At 37.7% G+C, this 23,789-nt stretch overlaps 2 protein-coding genes across 21 annotated transcripts in view; one reads left to right on the top strand and one right to left on the bottom strand.

Annotated features, from left to right (window-relative positions):
* The first annotated feature begins 253 nt into the window (after positions 1-253).
* LOC131053559 (protein SHOOT GRAVITROPISM 6) lies at positions 254-3,401 on the top strand. The gene has a single exon (XM_057988181.2). The coding sequence runs from the start codon at positions 636-638 to the stop codon at positions 3,063-3,065; it is 2,430 nt and encodes an 809-aa protein (XP_057844164.2). The 5' UTR covers positions 254-635; the 3' UTR covers positions 3,066-3,401.
* Positions 3,402-3,523: 122 nt separating this feature from the next.
* Positions 3,524-23,789, bottom strand: part of LOC131053546 (uncharacterized) — a 214,637-nt gene continuing 194,371 nt past the window's right edge. For 3 of the 20 annotated variants that reach the window (XR_009359374.1, XR_009107720.2, XM_057988164.2), the window contains exon 12: positions 3,630-3,763. Coding sequence is in view for 14 of the 20 variants with exons in the window: in XM_057988164.2 (XP_057844147.1) it covers positions 3,760-3,763 (4 nt within the window). In the remaining 6 variants the exon portion in view is untranslated. Of the gene's footprint in view, positions 3,764-4,305; positions 4,499-5,061; positions 5,336-23,789 lie in introns of those variants that run through there. The other 17 variants (XM_059213906.1, XM_057988158.2, XM_057988159.2 and 14 more) reach the window with 14 other exon arrangements.

Genomic DNA, 23,789 nt, shown 5'->3' with positions numbered 1-23,789 from the left:
AAAAATTCTTAAAATAATCATTATAAAATTCAATTAATGTTAAAATTCCTGGATGGTTTCGAGAAGTCAAATGCAGGGGAATATAAATATCTCAGCCATTAACAACAAATCACATAAAACCACATACAGTTATATTATCGTTACGTCGGCCGAAGCTTCCGCCTAACCAAAGGCTTTTTATAGCAATAGGAAAGCAAAATGAATATTATAAAGGTAAAATCAATTAGAAGAAAAACTAAGTTACGACAAAATAGAGGTAAAATCAAGGCCTGCATTACGACTTTCCGTGATATTTTTTTCCCCCCAACTGAAGCCTTCAAACATCTTATTGATATTTGGTGGAGGGAATCATCTTCAATTTAGTGGAAAGATACTAAGGGTTTGTATTCCGCTAAAATTGCTCAAATTTGAACAGGCCTTGAGCGTTTGCATTCGGTAAAAATCGCTTCCGGGTGCAGGGGATCATCTTCAATTTAGTTGAAAAGATTGAAGGTATGTATTCTGCCAAAATTGCTCTGATTTGCACAGCGCCTTAAGCCTTTGCATTCAGTAAAATGGATCTTTGATAGAAGTTTTTCCAAAACAAATTTGTGAACAGCAATTTTTGAAGAATTCAATTCAAATTGTTTTGATTGATGGATTCATCCCACTCTCATGATGGTCTAGAGGTTATAAAGAAGCTGGTTGGAGCTCTAGCAGATGAGTCAGCTAAGGTCAGAGAAGCTGCAATGGCTTCTTTACAGCAAAATGCCTATTTTAATTCAATACCCATATTCGACTGTTGTACTCAAGTACTGGTCCGAGGTGGAAGAAGACCGTCTAGTCATGTTCCAGAAGTTTATCAAATTATGGCATTCACTGTTAGTGTGATGAATGAAACAGAAGCCGATGCTGATCTCATGAACGCATTAACCAAACTTGCAGCATCTCAAATTACCACTAATTATAAGGGCAATTTAGATGGTGGTGTACAAGAGGCTGCATGTAGTTTACTTGTTGCAATAGGCACACGCCTGCCTGATCTCATGTTGCAACAAGTCTTTCTTCACCTATCTACTAGAACTTCTGTTGTCGACATGGTGCAAACACTTGCAGAATTTGCATCTGCACAGCCGTCAAAATTTACCCCACGTTTGAAAGATGTTCTTTCACAAGTTTCGCCTCTTCTTAGAAAGACAACGGATGCTCAACGCCCCATTTTTGCAAATGCAATCAAATGCTGGTGTGAAGCAGCCTTGCAGTACTATGCAGACTTTCCGTCAGCTCCACCATTTGGCAGTGATGTTCAGGTTCATCTGCATTCTACATTTGATTTATTACTTGATGTTTGGGCCACTTCTGGTAAGCTTAAAGTGGCCTTATCAGCAATTGATTCTTTGGGAAAGATGGCAGCGCTTATCAGCAAGTCACATTTAAAGGCGGTATTTTCCAGACTGCTTCCTGTAATATTAGGATTGTACAAAAGAGTCGAGAATGAGAGCAATGCATACATGGTAACGCTCACCCTACATAATCTTCTTGATGCATCGCTAATGTCAGCCAGCGGGCCCCCAATCCTGGATTTTAAGGATGTTATTGTTGTTATGAATACTCTTCTTCCTTTGGTCACTGCTTTTCCTGTTACTAATGATGCTGAATTTGGAGCAGCACTGAAGAATTACAACAAGATGGTGCAGTGCTTTCTTACTGTAGGGTTATCATACCCCCCTGATCTATTCACTTTCCTTATAGGCAAAATAACTTGTCAAGAGAAAAATGCTATTTCTCTCAAGGTGGAGGCACTCTGTGTTGTGAAGCATCTGTTATCCTGGTTGTGTAAATCTTGGCATGGAAGTAGACAATATCTTATTGCAGTTGTGATATCACTGCTGAATGAGCAGGATCTGAGCATTCGGAAGCGTGTTGCTGAGTTAATTGTGGTAATGGCCTCCCAGGGCTATATCATGGAACGCAGTTGTGGAGAGTTGTTTCTGGAGTTCCTTGTAGAACAGTGTACCATTAAAGAAAAAGAAGTCACACGGTACCAAAAACAGCAAAAGAAAGCAACAGGTTTTCTAAAATTTGATTTTACCAAAACTTACATTAGAAATGAGGCTTCAGTGGCTGTTTTTGAGAAAGGGCTTCTTTTACTTACAATAACTGTTCCTGAGATAGAGACAATTCTTTGGCCATTTTTGTTTAAGGCTATAATTGAATCAAATTACACTCCAGCAATGGCTACCATTTGCAGGTGTATTTCAGAGTTGGCAAGAGGTAGAATTGTTTGTGGCATTCCATTATTCACAGAAATGAAATCGCCTCCTAATCATTTGCCAACTATCCAGGAGCTATTTGCACGTTTGGTTGTGCTTTTGCACAACCTTCTGGCAAGGAATCAACTTACTGTACACATTCTAACTGTTTTACATTATTTGGCACCACTTTTCCCAAAAAATGTTAGAGCACTTTGGGAAGATGAAATTCCAAGAATGAAAGCATACATCAGTAATAGACAAGATTCGAAGGATGAAACATTAATGGAGCAGGAAACATGGGATGACATGATAGTTGATTTTTTTGCAAAATCTTTGAATGTAATCAGGGAACCAAAATGGGTTTTATCTCTTGGAGATGCTCTTTGTAGGCAATACGAACTGTACATCAGTGATAATGAACATTCTGGGCTGCTACATAGGTGTCTTGGCATGTTACTTCAGAAGGTTGATGACAGGGCTTATGTTAGTGAGAAGATAGATTTGATGTGCAGCAAAGCTAACATAGCAGATAAAGCAAACAGGATTGGACTTGCCAAGGGCATGGGGCTGGTTGCTGCAAAACATATTGAGGCAGTCTTAGAAAAGATTAAAAATATGTTAGGAAATGAAGTCCATAATAAATTGCAAAGGTTTATTAAGAGCATCTTCATGGACAGAGGAAGCAAAGCTGAGGCAGATAACATCCAAGCTACTGTAGGATTAATATACAATTATATAGCCAACTATTCAGCATCAAGTCTGATTGAAGGCAGAATTAATGCAGTTGTGAACAAAGATGCATTCAAGGCTTCTTCATGTGCCAATACATAATCAAAGTACAAAGTCATTACTACAATTGGTTTGTGTATGCATTCTGTTATCAAGGCATTAGAATTGTTGCTTCACTTCCACTACAAAAGGGAGATCAGATATTAGACTTGCCCAACCTGTCTATACTTTGCTAGGTCCTATAGACCACTTTCGTCTACATGATGCTAAAAATCATTATTATCGTCATAATCATAATAGCATTGACAGCTAGATATGTTACCACTACTTGTGCAAAATTATACCTGATGGTTTCAAAGGCTATGCAATCTTATTAAGTACTCTGAGATTATTTTTTCAGAATATCCATTGCTTTAGATTGTTATATTCTAATTTCAATGTACTATGCATATAAAAAGATTTTTTTTCTGAATTTTATTTCTTTTTAAAATTATTTTCAATTGGTAAATGTGACTTTTACCAAGCTTGTGAAAGATTAACATTTTTATGCTTTATCTAGGTACTTAAGATAGAATTGTAACAGAATTTACTAGCTTTTTAATTTGAGATAAAATATAGCTTCATCTGATTTGCTTTTAATATATGTCTCTGCTCCCAAAGTGAAGAAAACAATACATTCATGAATCACAAGTCATGACCAACAACTACAAAAGTAAGCAATTCATTTATGGTGAGAAATAACCCCTGCCATGATCCAACATCAGGAATACAAAATATTTGTGTAGTTAGGGGAAAATTATCTGCAAATACAGCTGAAAACAAATTAGAGATCACAAATAATAGTTCTTACTAGATTGTTATCAAAATGTCAAAAAATACATTGCATGGAGATTTCCCTCCATGTATATACCCGGGGGAAGAAAACCCTGGTTATATTGGCATTAACTGTGTCAATAATCTAAACAAAAATAAATTATCCCGTATAAACTAATACAGAGATGGCAGGCCTAGAATCAACTAAGCTTTTGCATACTTCTAATTCTATGTTGCATCCAGAAACATAATAGGATAAATGTTAAGGCTTTGTGAAAAGCCAAAGGGGGAGCGTTTCTACTTTCTACATCCCATCTATAAAATGTGGTAAAACCGAAGGCTTCTAGATCAGATTTCAAGTTATGCAACATGTGTTTCAGTTTTGGATCAAAATCCCTCCACGGGTAAAAAAAGCATTACAAGTCAGTAAATTAGTCCTAAAAATACAGTTCAGGTGTGTCATAGTCTGAATGTGGACCTGGAGTCCTTCACTGCAGTCATCTCTATACTGCATATGGACTCTGAAACATGCAGGTAGCTCTTTTGTTTGGCTTATAAGCACTATCTCTGAACCAAAGACTAAATATGTACGACCTTAAGAAGGGGATCTGATGTTTATTGCCTCTAATCCCCTCTCAGATGCTGCATTGAGATAAGTTTTGACCAAATTTTAGGTTACAAGGATTGCAAGATGCCAAAAATAAGATTGGAAAGGATTGACTCTGAGGAGGAACCAGCAACAAAAGTTAGTCATCAAAATTGGATTTTCTTATCTATTAAACATAAAGGTGTTCCCACTATCTTCCCACTTATAATGCATGTCCCCTTCTTCCGACTTAGAATGCATGTCCCCTTGCCTTGTGTTTAACAATAAACATGAAAGAATGATCATAAAAGGAAAGGCCACTTATGGAAATTGCTCATCAAAAAGTATTAGAGATTATTAAGACTTACTTTTGAAATAAAGTCACTAAGTGACTTAATTTAGATTAGTTTATTTTAATTATTGGTTTTTATTTTTAGGTTTTTTATCATTCCTCGAGCATTATTTTTAGTCTTCACTCTAAAACTCTATATTGTAAAACACTAACCAAAAAAACTTTGACCCGACTCACAAGTTTTACAAGTTATACAGACGTTTCATCGAATAGTTTGCATTATATCATAAATAGATGCCCAGAATTAATATTCACAAATTCTAGATGCTTGTAACAAATTTATTTTACAACTGTACTGACAAATATTTATGCACCAAATATTATTGATAAATATGAATATTGTTGTTACAAACTGGAAACATACAAAATTCCCTTACAAGAATGATAACACAAATAAATAAAAATGTTAATAATTCCATGTGCTGACTCCGTTACACAGTCCAATCAGCATTCCCTACAAACCAATCAGCACCTCCTTAATACTATCTTTCCCCTTCAAGAGCTGTACGGCCACACAGACATGGTACGAAAGTTTGAGGAGGGCTGCCTTGACCTTAAGAGTCTCACCAAATGCTGCTTTGAAGCTTCCAATACAAATTCTTTGAGCCTCTTTGATACTTTCTGAAATTGTACAGCCTCTTTCTAAGTATCTCAAATGGTACAGCTGAATATGCATCCAGCTCACCATAAAAAATTATATTATAATTTTTGTTTTCAATGGCAAACATAACACTGCAATCTTTGATATATATTCACTCACACACACAGCACTTACAAATTTATTATTTGCTAGCAAATCCTAATAAATTTGTACCTGTAAATGTCTGACGCCTGCAACTGGCAACTTAGCTCAAAATCTCTATTTCTCCATTAAATGCAACTGTAAATCCTGTCTGAATCCACCTCTGATTTGGCTAAGAAAATTTTTATCTTCGAAGCCAAATTACCCTTGGGGTTTTCGTCCTAGGCTTTACGTTGAATATTCTATCCAAACTTCACAATAACAGAAATAAAATGACCAAGTTCATCCTCTTTTTATAACCTCCAATAAAAATTTTGGAATTTATATTTTAAATTCACCATTTATTAAAATAATAATCCTTTAGACCCACATAGAGTGACTTTATATTATTTTTTGTTTTTTGAACCTGACTTTAGTCACTTTATAAAAATTAATCAAATACAAGCTGCCTCCAACAGTAATTTAAGGCAACTTATTTTCACTAATTAATTATTCCCCTTTCAATTCCCTGAATTAGTCTACGAGATTAAAATAGGTTAATGGAACTTCCCAAATGCCTAGGTCTAAGGAGGCGGCATTAAAGTCCTCCCTCCCCAAAATTGCTTGTCCTCAAACAATTATAGATTTTGGTGCTGAAGAATCTACTCTCCTTCACATGCGGCATCTTCCACAAGCAAATTCTTCCAATGAACCAAGTATTGTGCAATACTCTTGTTTCTAAATTTCTTCTCCCTAACATCAATGATAGTTGCTGAAATTAAGATCAGCTTGTACTCTTCATCCAACGGTGGTAACTCTACCAAAGGTGTAATGTGCTGCCCCAATGCCCTTTTAAGGCAAGAAACATAGAACGCATTATGAATCTTAATATTTTCAAGTAGCTCCAACTCATAGGCAACCTTCCCAATCCACTGTATGATCCTATTGGGTCCATAAAATCTGGGTTTTACGTTTTTTGCACCACTCCTCTTAATTGAGGATTTTTCTATAAGGAAGCAATTGAAAGTACACCATATCCCCAACTTCAAATGTCCTCTCTATCTTGTGCCTATCAACATACACGTTTTGTTGGTTTTGAACTTGCTGAATATTCTTCTTTGGAGCCTTAATAATATTTTGATGTTCTTTCCTATGATCCCTGGCTTGAGGTGCTTCGCCATCCAAAATAACCAAGTCTACAAAAAAGGTGGCATCATAACCATACAAAGCCATGAAGGGTCTCATGCCTATACTCATGTGGTAAGTGGTGTTGTAGCAATGTTTTCTCAAATACAGCCACTTGACCCAAGCCTTCTGATGACTGGCCACAATTCCTTAGATACTACCCTTCAACCCACTTGTTTACTATTTCTACTTGTCCATTTGTCTATGGGTGATTGCTTGTGCTCAGTGTCAACTCTATACCTACTAATTTGAGGAGCTCCTACCAAAACACACTAAGGAACTTGCTATCTCGATCACTAACAATATTTTGAGGCAATCCATGGAGCTTAAACACTTTAAAGAATAAATATGCAACTTGTGGTGCTTTATATTCAAAGGATATGGCATAAAAGTGAGCATACTTAGTTAACTGGTCCAATACAACATAAATGCAATCCTTGCCCTATAACTTGGGCAGCCTTATGATGAAATCCATTGATATTCGTATACTCTCCCCCTTCTAATTAGGGATAGGTTGGGGCTGCAATAAACCTCTGGGAAAGTGTGTTTTGATTTATTCAGTTGGTAGACAACATACTCTTGAATGTTTGACTACGCTAATCTTCAATCCTTTCCAAGCAATTCTCTCTAAGATGTCCCCTTCTAGTTGACACCAGTTATCAGGGTAGATTAGCATATCATTTTGACCCTCATAGGCTAATGAGTGTGGACAGAGGGTCTCCTACCATTGGCATCTTCTCCAGGATTCAGTGTGCTTCAGTTTGGCTCCATTTAGACTACATTTGCTATACTTACCATTTATAGTAAGTCTTGGGATGTTCGAGAAGGGCCCTTTCTATTTTTAGTAGGAGTATATGGTCACATGGGGAAAAGCAGGGTGGACTCCCGTTTCAGACGACATAGCAAAATGTTAAGTATTTTGGGAGATATTAATGTTTATGTGGCCAAATTATTCATTAAATAAGGTGAATATAAAGTTATAACTTAATTTTATAATTTAAGGATCTAGACATCATGAGGAGGGGGCCGAATTTATTAATTATTTATGAGCACATAACCCAAAGTTAATTTCATTAATGATGCCAATGAAATATTATAACATTTTAATGATAAAAGGTGCTTTTTGGAAGAAGTTCGAACTTCTCCTTGGAGGATATATAAGATTAAAAAGGGAAGTTCGATTCATTATTGGCCTTGCATCTCTTTTTTTCTTGAATATGCTTGTGGGAAGAGATCAGGGTTTCTGCTTACAAACAGCCATTGAAGAACGGGAAATCTTCAATGTTGCAGCCATCTGAATTGGTGAAATAACCAGTGAATTTGGCATTCAGAGAGGGCTTCAATCAGAAGATCTATTCGGGCTCAATCAGTGAAGTTTGTGGTTGAATATAATCAGTTTGGAGGGTTAATAAACGCATATCGTGGGAACTAAGTTTGGCGATAGTGTTCCAGCTATCACTCATCATTTTCAGGCTGCACACCAACTCCAGAATCACTGCATTACAGCAGCAAGTTGGGCGAACCTATAAGAGGGGCGATTTTGCAAAGGAGAGCTAAATAAATTCCTAAAAAAATATTAAGGGTGGTGGCTGATCATAGGAAGGCTAGCGCTGCATTCTTGGAGCAGAACAAGTGGATAATACAGCAGTTTGATCATAAATACCAGGTTCAATCATGCTGTAGCAGTTGCTTTTTGTATTGAACTTCAATAAAGCCTCCAATCTTTTGCATTTAAGGAATTAGCCTTTGTAGTCGTAGCAAGATAGATGTATTTAATTGGTTTCCAGTCTTAAGAGCATTAGTTTTGTTGCAATCTCTTCAATTGTCAAAACCCTTTTGAAAAAGCAAAAAAAATCAGAAAACCAAAACAACAAAAAAATTACACTTGCATTCAATATTTGGGAATTACCGGCATAGAGGACAAAGGGTCTTCACACTCTCCCTCACTTGTTCGTAAGTTTTGAAGTAGCTTTGATGACCTCCTTGAGGTGTATCATGAACAACTTCAAGAATTTTTTCCATTTTTTATTCAAGCACCAAGTAGATTATGTCCTTATAATAGATAATATCATCAATTACATTGTATCAATCATCCTAAATCTTCCCATCCATTATTTCACATGCAAAAGTATTCTTAGAGTATTCAACTAGAAGATCGGATTACCAATCGGTTGTGTCACATCTCGATTTGACATACTTTGATTAATGACGTTTTCAAATTAATAATTAGTTAATTTGACAGATTATGATGATGTAAGAATGATTGTGTAATCTTATTTCGATTTTGAATATTGATTAAGCTATTGATGAAAATGTGAGTGCAAGTGTGTCCAAGTACTGTCGAAGACAAGAACCTAGTTGAGATAGAGGTGACCTAGCTTCTTGGTTGTAATTGGTGTGAGGGGATCTCATACACACACCACCTAGACATGTAGCTCCATTTAAGGTTTTGAATGTTGCTTTGCATGACTTAAGAAAATGAAATTTAATTAAATAGCTATGCAAGTTTAATAAATTGTTTCAAAATCCATGTTTGGGTTTCGTTTAACATCAATTTTTGTAGTAGATTATGTTAGAATAGGATTAGTTAGTTGTTTTTCATTTCCAAGAAGTGTTACTGCACATTTGTCCCCTTTCAAGGATTGCCTTGTTTGGTCTTGATTTTTCTTCTTCTTTTTGCAAATTTTGCAAAAGTGTGTGATCCTTGGTATACTTTGGTTAAGGTTATGAATTGTTAACTAAATTTGATGAACAACGAGAATCAGTACACGTCTTCTCAATGAATACAGAAACAGAAAACCACGCACTCAAAATTGCCCTAAGGTAAGAACAGAACATGCTAATGTTCGAGCGTAAGTGCTCAACTTATTGTTTTGAACGTTTTGAATATTAGGTATTCTTTACCCGATATCGTTTTCTGTATACGGTGTTTTGGGGTCCTTTGCTACAAAAACCAAAAGTATAATTAAAAAGGAGAAACGTCAATTTTCACATTTATTCAAGAAATTTTTTCTCTTCGTCTTATTAATTATACTCTTTTCATGCATTATAGATCTGAGTTAACTAAGATTAGGCTGAAAGAACTTTTTTACAAAACAAAAGAGTAACACACATGCGTAGTCAATTTTTGCAAGGAATCATGGTATCAAAATTAGCTTACATGTATATTCATTTATATAGTAATTTTTTACAACTATGCACATACACTCATAACCCTTTACAATACTTTGTAAAATTTCAAAATGGGTTTTCTCAAAACTTGCAAAATTGTGAGGTTTTTGTTTTAAAGCAAAAAGGAAAACATTTAACTTCTTTCTTTTAAGCACAAGCAAGCAAGGATAGTTCATCAAGCCTAGGGGTTGTCTCCCCAGTCATCCTCCTCATCAACATCCTCATCCATTTGGAGCAACTCCTTCTCGTTGGGCATGTCGCTTTCATCGTTGTTGTCCGTATCCCAATTTTCCACTAGGAACTAGAAGCTCTCTAGCCACTCCCTATCAAATGTCAACTCCTCTCCTGTCACCTTCTTGAGGAATTCAAAGGCATGACCACAATGCACTTGATGATCTTCAGGAGAACAGCTCCTGAAATTGGCCACGAAGGGCCACCAAGGCACTACTGCATCTTTTTCAAAATATGTTTTAAGGTCCATCGCAATAGCTATGCCCACCCTGTATTGTGCCACCTCCAGAATCTAGTCTAGTCCGCCAACAAGCTCGTTTCCAAACAACCCCCACGTCATCCTTGCAATTATATCCTTGGGAGACCCAAGGTCAAGTAAGGAACCCACGAAACAAGATGTAATATCAAAATTCAGCCGATACCGATCCTCACTAACTAAAAAGTCATTCCCCAGAATCCATTTGACTGCGGCAAGAACCAAGTCATTGTCAGTATTTATCAATCGCTCTAGCCGCATATCTGTTATGGTCCCCCAAAACGCCCTTTGTGCCTGTTGACGTGTATTTTGTACACCATCATACACAGAATAAAATACCTAAAGGCATCTTATCCTCTCTTGAATAAAGTCGCTAACTGCTGAAGATTTCGCAAGAAGGATCAGTTAGGATGACTCCAATGTTCTTTTTGGTAGGGTCTCTGCGTGTGGATAAGCACCAGTGGTCGTTATGATTTGCCGTGTCCTCAAGGGGCCTTACGTTGCCGAAGATTTTGCTAAACTAAACAAGCTTTCCAAAAAATAACAAAAGGATAGGGTTGCAAGAGGTCTAATCTAGTCTAACCCTAAGAATGACTTCATGTGGACAAGACTTGGCAAGATTCAACCAACTTCAATTCTGCCATAAAATAACAACTCAATTGAAATTGATGCGATCTTCTAAGGTAACAAATGATTTTTCAATACATCAAAGATCAAAGACACTACCACGAAGGTACATATCCAAGATACAATAACGATTGAAGGTTAAGTGATTCGAGTATTCTCCAGTCGACCACGCAAGGCATTCCTACAATCAGCAAGAAGCTAGTGGTTTGGAAAGCGAATCCTACCAAAAATCAAGTCCAACACTTTGTCCTTCGAATTAACACACTACTTTGATCGAGAAATGATTCAAGAAAATTGAACAACCATGAAGATAACCAAGAGAATTGCAACAAAACACCATAACTTCAATATTTCATTGATTCCAAAGTCATCATGTACAACAATTGTTTGAATTCTTTCTTCAAAACTCAATCTTGCTACAAAAGTAAATTGCTTCTAAACTCTAATCTCTCTAATACATCAATAATCTAATCTTCTTCTCACATCTAACTTATAAAAATGAAATGAAATGAGGGTATAAATAGCATCCTCAATTACAATGAATGGTCCAGATCAAAAGCAGATCAATGGTCAAGATCATGACACCTAAACCCTAATTAGGGTTTTATTACAAAAGTTCCCCTTTTATTGCACAACATTAAATGCATAGCCAATTATAAATTTGGCACGAAAATCTAGGAAACATAGACCAATGACAATTAAGGTGCCATGTCATCTATAACAACCTCTCATCTAGAATCTTATTCCCTTTCCAATGCTCCTTTTTAGCATATGCAATGAATCTTGATACGATTCCCTCGATCTCAGCAATTGGAATCTCGGGAAGATTCTTCATTCTTTCTTCCAAGTGGATGACCTGATCAAATGCATCTAGAAGAGCTGCGTCCCATGTAAGTTCAAGTTCCTTAGTCTTTTCAATCAGGAGCATGGTAGCAAACATCTGGTCCTGTTGCTCATCTGTGATATTGACGTCCTTGCAAAAGATGACCTTAATCCTATCCTCCAATTCCTGCAAATCCACATCTGTCTCAACTTCGATCCTCCTGCCAAGAATGGTACGTAGTACCTCAAATACTCTGTCCTGGATCGGGTTGATCACCTCCTCAACATGACTGCACCTAGTACTGATGTCCTCAAAGAGAACTTCCTTCATCTGGAGTAAGGTTGACCACTGAAGTAAACTGTGAGGTCCTCCATCCATAATCTTTTCCTGCGCTAAGACCTTCCTCGACGTTTGTCTAATTACTTTCAAGACAGGAATGATAACATCCTTGGTATGAGCAAAAGCGGCTACCGTTATCATCAAATTGTGGATAATCTCAAGAACCTGAATAGCTCTATGAATAGTCTTCATCATCCTTGTTGCAAATTCTACGGCAACTGTATGAGATTTATCCATCCAAGTACTCATACGCTGGACCATACTCCTGAATCTCTCTGCCTCACCAATTGATTGAAGGGGAAGTGTCTGTATAGGTGATCTTGCTGGATCCTGACGTCCCAAAGGCTGATTGAGATGGCTGAAATACGTTCTCCATGCACCGACCTCCCTCTCAAGCTTTCTACTCTTCTCCATTTCTTCTCTAAGCTTGTCCTTCAATGCCTCAAAGGAATCTGTGGCATCATCTAGTGTCTGCTCAGCTGTGGATGGACCTAGCTCAAATGTCTCTATATCATATTCCTCTGCTAAGATCTCACCTTCATACTTGTCTACTGTCGGTGTAGCTATCTGCAATTTTCTGGATCCAGTCTCATCTCTAATCATCTTGGACATCTTGGTAGCCTTTCTCTTCTCTGTCACTTCCTGGGAATGTCCAACAAGGCTCTCTAAATCAATCACATTGTCTTCGTCCTCGATCACAATCACCTTCGTTAATCTTTCCTTCAACCAATCTGGGATGGCTGATCTTGTCTCTTTGACTTGTATTTCTTTATGCAATATTTCTTCTTCTCTGTGAGGAGATGTTACTTCGTCATTATTCTTGTCTTCATGTAACTCATAATCTTGGAGAGATCCACTTGGTGACCCTTGAGGTACCTGTCCTTCTTTATCATTCTGAACCATCGACTCCATAGACTCTTCCACTTCAAGTGTCCTTTTCTCTTGTCGAGAAGATGTACCGGATGAACGATCTCGGCTGGCCTCTTGTTTCTTCTTGGAAGATTCTCTCTTTCCAGGTCTCTCTTTCCTCTTCAAGCCCCTTGGATGGAGATCGCCTTCACTTGCACTTCGAAAGTTGCCTTCATTTGCATTTCTGGGATTAGGATTACCTTCGCTCACACTAGCTCCACCTTCGGCTGGCTTCTCCTCCAAAGTGAAAGTCATAGTTATGCCTTGCTCTCTCAACTTCTGATGCTGCACATCAACCCATCTGCGAGTACAAGACAAGACTGGAGCCATCAAAGCATCTAGATCCACGACCTCGGGCTCATTCCAATCTAATCTTACTGATTTGCTTTCTCGATCATAGGATAACTGGAGATGTCTGCCACTGTCCTGTGCTTGGTCGGCCACTCTGTAAATCTTGCATTTCCTGATGAAATCCAAAGGCAATCTAGAATGCATCTTTCTTTTTACTTCAAGATCATCCAAGAGATTCATCATAAAATCTTCAATCTGGAACTCATGCTTAAACTTCCTACCGACTGTCTCCTCTATATATCCATGTGGATCAAAGCTTTCCCTCAAAGCAAAGAATGAAAAAGAATACAAAGCTAACTCCTTCTCTGCGTCATCCATGGCTAAAGCATTAGGACATACCTCAACTGAATTGCCCAATATGATAGGTACCGGAACTCCATTTCCATGTTTGTGTCTGAATGCCTTCGCATAAGCTGCCAACTGTCTTGTTACCTCAAGTAACACTATTCTGTCTGTCGGATATCTCGGCAACATGTATGGAGGTGAAGGACATCCATGAACTCTGATATAAGTAAACTTCGGAAATTGGATAAACCAAGCACCGTACCTCTTTACTAGTTCCTGTGCATCCTGAGATAATCTGTTGTGAATCCCACCTTGCAACGTCCTTGTGATGTTCATAGTGAAGGTATCATTAACTAACTTGTAGTTGCTTCCTGGCGGATGATGCAAGTGAACATAGGAATCACACACTCTGACCTCGCCGGGTCCTCTTCCAATCACTCCTTTGTGAGGTAGTCCTGCGTACTCGAAGCTTCTGATCAAGGCATAGATGACGTATGAACTCATGTGGAAGGAATTGGTAGCCTTGAGTCTCCTCAACTGTACGTCCAAGCAATGGCTAATCATTCTAGCCCAATGAATTGTTCCTTTTCCCTGAACTATCACCTGGATGAAGTAGAACATCCACTTTTCAAAGTAAAAAGCTTGAGGTGCACCTGTGACTCGGTTGAGCATTGTAATCAAATCTCTGTACTCCTCCTGGAAATCAATCCTGTATGGTGTGTTCGGTACCTTACTCAGGCAAGGACGACTCTTGAGTAACCAGTTCTTGTTAATGATGCTTAGGTAAGCATCTGGATCATCTTCGTACATTGACCTGGCTCCCTCTATGCTCTTGTAGATCATATCTCTGTGCTCTGGAAGATGGAAAGCTTCACTTATAGCTTCCTCTGAAAGATATGCCAAAGTGTTTCCTTCCTTGGACACGATTGTTCTGGATTGAGGATCATAATGACGAGCACACTCGATCATCAACTCATGGCACTGTACTGCTGGAGGGAAGCCGGCTGCCTTAATGATGCCACTTTCAATTATCCTCCAGGCGACAGGTGATGGCTTGCCAATATAAGGGACATCTCGAAATTTCTTTGTGCTGAAGTTGCCCAAGTTAGTATCTCCAATGTTGCTCCACTTCGACACAATCTTGGTCTCCACTTCTTCGGTCTTTTGATCTTCCTTCATGAGAGCTGGACGACTGGTGGATGCTCCCGTCTTCGGGGTCGCCATACCTACACAACATTTCATAATAAGTAACTATATATTGCAATGCATAACATAGATTAGATTAATTTTAGGAAACTTCATGATAAGTCTTTGAGTTATCATTTCCTAAATAACGATTAAGCCAGGGGAATTCAAAATTTCAAAATTCAAAACTTGAAGCAATGACGATCACAATTCTAAATTTAAAACAATAAATCAATATCGCCATACCTCAATTAAGAGCTTAACTCTTAAAATGCAAAACAAGAAAATCGCCTAGGCAAAAATCGAAATTAGATAGCTTCAACGTGATCTCCTTCAAATGAACGTCCTCGCCACCTTTGGGATGCCTTTGACGTGATCTTCAATGTCCTTGGCAAGTTCGCTCGATATGGAAACTAAGGTTCGCACCCCCTTTGAATGGAATTTCGCACCTTGTAATTGTCTTCTCCAAATCGCATGCAAAGGGATGATTGAATGATGTTTTAAAATGCCATATCACACCCCCTTTATATAAGCGCTTACCTCCTTAATTGCCTCTAGGCCGACTTGGAAATAAGGCAAATAATAACAAAAATTAAATAAAGGGAGGCCGACTTTTGTATAAATATAAAAATAAAACCCAAGCGCTCACCTCCTTATTTAATTAATTAATTAAAATACCTTTGTAATTAATTGTTTCGGTTTTTTAAAAGGCAAAATTAATTATTAAATGCCTTGTGCGCACCCATTAAATGCCAATTTTAATTAAAAATATCAAGTTTGATCGAAATTTAACATTTAATGCAATTTAAAAAATGATGTTGGCGCCTAGACATGGGAAGAAAAATGAACATTAACTTCATCGCTCTGGTCCCTGGGAGAGGGACAAGAGCGATTATGCATTTAGGTCCTCCATCTTTCATCTTTCACGTTTGAAACTTCATCCCCTACGTTGAAGTTGGCATTTTTACTAGGAATTTCAAACTTGGGTGACTTGACCTTGCAAATGAGTGCCTCTTGAGGTGATATCGCCCTAGTCCCTTGGAGAGGAACAGGAGCGATCCCTATGTTCTTACTTGAAATTCTTCGTTCTTGATTTTAACTCCTCGTTCATTGCCTTCCAAACGACGTTTTAAACCCTTTGTAACTTTGCTTTGACATGATCTCCGAAGGATAACAAGTATTTTAGCAAATATCGCCCTGGTCCTTTGGTGAGGGATAGGAGCGATCCTGATGCTTTCTCCTTGATCTTTGCATTTTCGAGCCTCAATCTTCATCATGAGGGAAGCAATGATGTCGTTTCTTCATTCCACTTTTACTTCACTTGGCTTTTACAAGGCACTTTAATGCTTAAATAGATCATCGCCCTGGTCCCTTGGTGAGGGACAGGAGCGATCCTGGTGTTTTCTCCTTGACCTTTGTAACTTCAAACTTCAATCTTCATTGTGAGGGATAAACAATGTTATTCTTTCATTCTACTCTCATTTCACTTGGCTTCTACAAGACACTTTGATGTTTAGAGGACTATCGCCCTGGTCCCTTGGAGAGGGACAGGAGCGATCTTGAAGCTCTAGCCAAAATTTGTCATCTTTCAACCTTTGTTCTTCATTCATTGCTTCCTAAATGATGTTTTTGATCTTGCCTATCCTTGCCTTGTCTTGATTTTGAAGGAAAATGAATGATTTAATGAAAATCGCTCTGGTCCTTGCCTGAAGGACAGGAGCGATATAGCTTCCTTAGCTCAATTGATAGTCGTTTGACGTTTGAAACCTTTGTATATCACCTTCTTAAGATACCTTAGACCCTTTATCACCTCGCATGATCTTGACTTAACGTGATTTTGGAAGGATTTGGCCAATATGATAAATATCGCTCTGGTCCTTGCCTGAGGGACAGGAGCGATCTTCAATGTCTTGTGCTCATGCTTGCTTTCATCAACTTGCCATTGCTTTCATCGCGTAAAATGAAGTCTCTTGATCCCCCTTAGACACTTGATACTTGATAAACCTTCAAAATCTAGGCTCTCATGAAAATTTCGCTCTGGTCCCTGCCTGAGGGACAGGAGCAAACCTAGGTATTGAAGTGCAAATCCTTCATTTTGGCGGTCCTTGTAACTTCGTTCTTCATTGAGACGCTTCAAAATGTCCTTGCCACCCTTTACCTTGACTTGGAGTGGTTTGAACTTGGAGGAAAGGCATCATAACTAACATATCGCCCTGGTCCCTGGCTGAGGGACAGGAGCGAATTTGTGCTTGTAGGCTTCATCTCACTTTGCTAACCTCAAAAATTATCTTCAATGGTCTTGTAATGCTCCGTTTTATTCACCTTTGGCTTGGAAATCATTCAAATTTGGCAAGAAATTCGTCTAAGGCAAAGATCGCTCTGGTCCCTGACTGAGGGACAGGAGCGAACTTGGGCATCTGGGTCCCTTGTTGATGTTTCGTAATCTTCAATTTGTCTTCAACGGGTTCAATTCATTGTCTTTGCTTGCCTCAAACCTAAAACTTGCTTGATCTTTGCCTGAATTTTGCCTTATAAGAAATTTCGCTCTGGTCCCTGGGAGAGGGACGAGAGCTACAATGGATTTCGCCCTAGTCCCTGACTGAGGGACAGGAGCGATTTTTGCAATTTGGTCCACTTTCTTCATGTTTGTGCCTTCAAATTATATTCAATTGATAAAATGCATCTCCTTTGATCTCTTCAAATCGTCAAGTTGTTAAAATCCTGCAAGGACAAAGCAATATTTGATTTTGAGCTCCAGTCCTTCACTGAGGGACAGAAGCGATTTCCACTCCTGGGGCATTTCTGTGCTCATGAAATTCTTCAAATTATATTCAATGGAAAGATCATGCCTCCCTTTACCACTTCCACTCGCAAAATCATCTTGATCCTGCAAAGACAGTAAGATCTTTGAAAACGAGCTCCGGTCCTTCACTGAGGGACAGGAGCGATTTTGCTCCTACAGGCCAAAATATCGTGATTTTGGGATTTTAATCACTTCACAAGGTAAAAGCAAGTCATTTCCAATGCCCAGGATCAAATATCAAAAAACTCAAAATTTGGTCAAAATCATTCAATTGGACAAAATTCGCAATTTCATCATTCATACTTAGACAAATTAAGATTCTGCATTCAAAATTCCAATTGAAAATAGATCAACTCACTTAGCCTCTGGCGAATTCACTTTTCTCAAAATTGCATCCTGCGAGAGGAAGCTTCAAAAAAGCTCTCAAGACTGACTGGATTCTAGCCTGAAAACGTCAAAACGGGAACCCTAAGGCTTGACCCTAAATCCAGACAACTGACAAACTACCAAAACCCTAAAAAAGCAGAGCGAAAGGCGAGCAACAATGAGCAAAAAGAGGGGGTCCCCATTTAAATGGGGCGATGTGTGAAATGGTCACAACAGTGCCTTACTAGCAATCAACCTAATGGGAGTATCCATGGCTATCAAAGCTAAAGACTATGCTAATGCTCTCTCTTACGAAGGCTTAATCAGCGAATTTGGAATGATTTAATTAACAGAGTAATTGCCTTTTATAGACAATCTTTGCTCTCTATGCATGTGTGAACAACTATGTTTCTACATCTCGAGGTGAAATAAACAAGCATAAAACAAGTCTCGAGGTACCAAGGCAGCACACCCAATACTTTCCGTATTCAATAAGCTTTTAATTTAGCATCCCTTTGGATCACAGCAAAGATAGCAGTATGCAACTTGCTTTTTTGAGTTAAGTGAGGAATTGATACATTTATTTCTCTTATTTATAGCATAAGATTTAGCTTGATTTGCCTAGAAATTTTAATTAATATGATAGAAATTCTCATACTACTATAGTCTTGTCATACATTTGGCAGCAATGTTCATAAGATCAGTCATCATAATATAATTGATGTTTATTCAGTATGAAGTATTAAAGGGGCACATGCCTTAAGTGAAAAATCTAAAGGTATCCTTGCTACCACTTTTGTTTCCAACTTGACAACTGGTTTTATTACCGGTGGAATTAAAAGATTAATAAATGAGCAAGCTCAAAAGGATAAAAGTAAAATATCAAAGGCATTTTATGTTCAAGTAATGCAAGCATCTACCGACGCTATAGACGCTCATCTAGCAGCAGATCAATGTCCGTCAAAAACCAAATCAATATCCTTGTCGGAGCTATAGACGCTCATCTAGCAACAAGGCTCTATCCGGTTGGCGATGAGGAACTCACCAAACTATGTAGCTTAATGCAAATATATCTTCTTCATTACTTCATCTTATAAAAACGGTAATTAACAAAACACAATGCACACACGATCAATTGACTTTCCCCGATTGAAGTGTCAATTTTGTGTAGTATAGATTTTCTTATGTATAAATTTTCATTTGTAGGAACTCAATCTAGTTTTTTTGTTATAAATTAGACTTCCTAATCCATCAATTCTCTATTTTACTTTTAAAAGCAGGAACGTACTATTATCGCTATGATTAGGACATTACCATCTGCATCACTGAATACACCTTCAATTTCTTAGATCTTTGTTCGCTCGTGGGTCCATTTCCCTTGTTTTTGGTTCACTGGAAAATCTACCCAATGCCGCTAGCACATATTTTAAAACAATGTGAAAATTCGATACATGTTATTTTGTATTCGCAAGAGATGCATTCTCATTGTTAAGTTATTTTTTGTGTCTAATGTATGATCTGAGATGGGTATGGCTCACACTCAAGTAATTAATTGTTTTCCAAATCTTTGACATTTTTCCTTGCAGATGTCAAGAGGCCAAAGCAACATACAAGACAAGCTAGATGCGAAGGACGTAACTATCGACTGTTCATAAGCAAGCCAATCTTTCTAAGAAGATCAACAAATTGATCAATTCAATAATCTTCCTCATCACTAACAACTAAACAGAGAAATCCACAATGAGAAGACGCAAATACTTCAGGACTGATCTGCGAAACCAAAGTTTCTGGATTCAATCTCTATGAAGTGAAGGACCCCTACAAGTCGCCAAAAGGTGAAGATTCTTCGACTCTAGCTAGATCAAGCTTGGCTTCAATCAAATAAGTCAGAGCCCTGTGGCCTTAAACCTTTCAGTGGCATACAAAATATTTGAAAAAGTTCCTGTTTTCAAAGGCTTTCCACGTGTAAGCTTTGCAGAAAACTAAAAGCGAGAGGAAAGTGACTCAAGGCTTCTTCCAACAATGCATCGCATGTCTAAAAGAAAGAAAAGAGAAAAAGTCTCCCTCTGCATTCTCTCTAAGACCTTCCATCCCGAAAGTGACCTTTCCATGGAAATAAGACACATGTAGGCCGCATGGAGAAAAAGAATGCAAACAAAGGGAAGGTCCCACAAACCTGTGCCATCAAGCCACGTGTTGAAGGAGCCCTTTTGTTATGATAGTTTCTTGGAAGTAAGACACGTAGAGGCCCAACGGAGACCCAAGCCCAAATCAAGGGACATCACCCTAAAAAACCCTGAAGACTTGGCATGTGTTCGAGGAATGTGTAGACCCATCAATGAATCTAGACACCCAATGGACCAAAGACAGAATCAGTTGCCAAAAGATCCTAAAAAAGATCGTTTGCCGAAATCTCTTTCTTTTGGCTGATAAAAGGCCCAAGTGGCATACATGCCTCAAGTTGAGGAGAGAAAATAACATGAAGATCCTTCACGCAGGTGTAGTTACAATAGTAATCATAATTGATCGAGAACATGTGGCAAATATGCAGAGAAGGCAATTGTAAAAATCATTCCCTTTTGGTGGAATGAATGCTATAAAAGTCTACAAGCATGCCTATAATCGAGGTTCAACACTTTTTAATGAGAAGGATCTTGTAATCCTGTTTTCTTGGAAGAATTATAAAGTTGTTCTGGAGTTCAGTAATCAGCATTTGTGATCTCACCATAGCATGTTTGTTCTTAAGTTAGGCATTGAACTGTGCCTATGTTTGTCTTTTGTTTGCTTCATTTAAGTTGACATTGTCTATGTCGCTTTGATTTCAAAGCGATTGTTGTAGACTCATTTCGACTCCTTCATTTCCTGCTAAGCAGTGGAAATTACTCTATCATTGTTCTCAAATTAGGACTTGAATTATGCCATTAATTGAGAGAATCTTTTAAGAATGGCTAATTATTGTGAAAATCATAAGGAATAACTTCGTTTCCCACTGATCCTTGATAGATGGTCTCCATGGGAGCATTTGAAAGTTATGTCATATGTCTGAGTCACTTTGTGCATCTCGTTCTCCTCTCATCAATGAAGGATTGTGATGTGATGTGCTCATTTTAGGAATTGGTGTTTCTTTGTCATTTCATAAAAGGAAAAATTTAAAGTGTTGTAAAAGCTTTGCATCCAGCGTATCGCCTTTGTTTAGCTTTCAGTACCTTTCCTCCTTTCCTTTTCCGTTCCCCCCTCAAAACGAAGAGCTAGCTTCTAAAGTCCCAAAGGTTGTTTCACAGACCGCATTCATATCCCATGTATGTGAAACTTCCGGACTGCCATTATTTAGCCTTCGTAGGGATGAAGGATCTATTCGGAACCACTTGTATTCACTCTTCTAGGAAAGTGATTGCTACCATCACTTGCATCATTCTGATTCGCTCTGAGAGAATTCATGTTTTGTTACATTTGTACAATAGCTGCAATCAACTGCTTTTGTGACTGCATAAATTGTGTTAGCATTTTTTTTGTCCTCTTGCAAGATCATTCAGTATATTTTCCACACTTCAATCATCATATCTCCTCTGAATCCTGTCCCGTGGACTCTCATAACCTAAACCACTCATTGTTTCAGTCTCTGTTACAGCTTTAAGTGGCTACCTTGCTGCTAATATTGTTGTAAATGTGTCCTCTTCTAGATATAGACCTGCAAACTGAAACTGCCCTCTTTTACAATACCTTCTAGCTCAGTCACTAGTGCTTATTAACCCTTTAGGCTGGCAGAAATATGGCTGTAATACCACTGTAATGAGTTAGCCCAAAATCACCACAAGTTTTTCACCAACATTTTGCTTTCCTACTCCGTTAACATTTTGTCAAACAATTTACTGGGATGCAAGTTTAAGTTTCAATAAGAAGTACCGACAGGGTATGTTGATGTTTTGATCCTTATTGGTGATTTGATGCATTCATGAAACAATACTCGCAAATAATAAGCAAACATAACTGAACATGGAAGATATATTGACTGAAATCAAAGATTACACAGCACTCAAGCTTCAGTAAATGACTAATATAGAAGGGAATATAAGTTCTGACCTCTTTGTTGCATCTGAAAATATGATGACAACAGATTTTATTATTTAACAACTTCAAGATTTCGCTTTGCAAAGTGAGCTGTAACAATTTTAGACTCTCAAAGGACTGTGATAATCAAATTTGCATCTCAAAACGCTCTAACTAATAAGTATACTGCTCAGATCTGTATAGGACCCTACCCCAGCGTTGCTGAACACCTACGGCAGCTCCCACACCGCACTTTGTAGTTGATACAATCACGCAAATTCCACATGATACTAATTGTGGCAGCGACAAGTCAATTTTAGGCTTCAACACCTCCCAAAAACCCTTCTCCAATCTTCTCCTAAGAAAAGGAATCCTTAATGCCTCCATACTGGTCTGATTTAGCTGCCACAGTGACCCATGGCCTGATTTTTACGCTGTATGTGTACTGTCCCCTTATTTAATGACTTAAGAAATAGGGGCATTTATCTTGCAAAGATCAATTGCAAGAGACTTCTTTCCTCCAAGCTTCTATAATTACTATTAATTATGATTAATGATACCACTCATGAATGTTTAAAACTATGTAATTGATAAGATTATATATAAATACTGATAATATTATTCAAAGAATAATGTATATATATTGAATATAGATCACTTCTATATCTGATATAGACTGATAACTATGCAAAGATAATAGTGATGTTAGCCTTCTCTGATTTGACAATGGGAAGTATGCTAATTTTTCTGCCAATTGCCTATAGCAATGATTTGCTATTTCTGGTTACAATCTTTAAGTATATGCAATGTAAATATTATGATGATATTGCTTGAAGCAATACGTTGTTGTTTCAGGTTTGAATAAGAATACTTGGAATGAATATTAATGGTGCTGTTTCTGATGACTGTAGAAGCCTGCAACAATGATCTGATGCTGTGTCTGATATATACTATTCTTTCTTGCAATCAATGGTGCTGTCTCAGATATAGAATTATGAACATGCAACCGGTTTTAGCCATGTAGGCTGATGCTCACAAGAGCAGATCCAACAAAAGGATAAGAGTTAAGAAGTTTCCAAAATCGATGATTGCTGAAGTGGGAATGAATGCCTTCATATATCTTGTAAATGGAATGGTAATTTGTGTTCCAAAAGACATGTCTAATATCTATTCATCTTCACCTCTTTTCCTTTATACTAATCGCATTCTTTCATGGCAATTATTTGTTATCGATTGGACTTTACTAATCGCTGCTTTCATAATTCGTTTGTACATGATAAACATTTGATGCTTAATCACCCTTTTCATTATCTCATAACTATCAATTAATCCCCATGCCGACATATAATTAACATTGTGTCTCTTCATAACAATATCACTTAATTCATGATTGATAATCTTAATGTTGCATAATATCAATTAGTCTATTTATCGATTAGATATGCTTATACAAGTCGCTGTCATCATCATTGACATTAATCGATCTTCTTGTAATTACATCGTACCTATCCATCCTTGATATAATCACTGTCCCTTATCAACCATTGATGCTGAATCGATACTTGACTCAGTTGGCCGATTAATTGATGTTTCTAGTCTTTTCTCATCCTATTTTTTTCATAAGTCTTACCAGCCCAATTACTAATCAGTGGTCTACAATAGAATTGTTATTCATGAATCTTCACATATATATGATGATCGAAATACAATGCTTAACAGGTTGTCTTACATCGGTGTATGTGATTGGTCTTGATAGGATTCATAAACATTATTGTC

This window comes from Cryptomeria japonica, chromosome 2 (assembly GCF_030272615.1).
Source record: "Cryptomeria japonica chromosome 2, Sugi_1.0, whole genome shotgun sequence".
Lineage (NCBI taxonomy): Eukaryota > Viridiplantae > Streptophyta > Pinopsida > Cupressales > Cupressaceae > Cryptomeria > Cryptomeria japonica.
This window is presented reverse-complemented; position numbering and strand designations above follow the sequence as displayed.

What these genes read in the sequence shown, in the direction of transcription:
- LOC131053559 (XM_057988181.2), top strand. Translation starts at nt 636, where the DNA reads ATGGATTCATCCCACTCTCATGATGGTCTAGAGGTTATAAAGAAGCTG.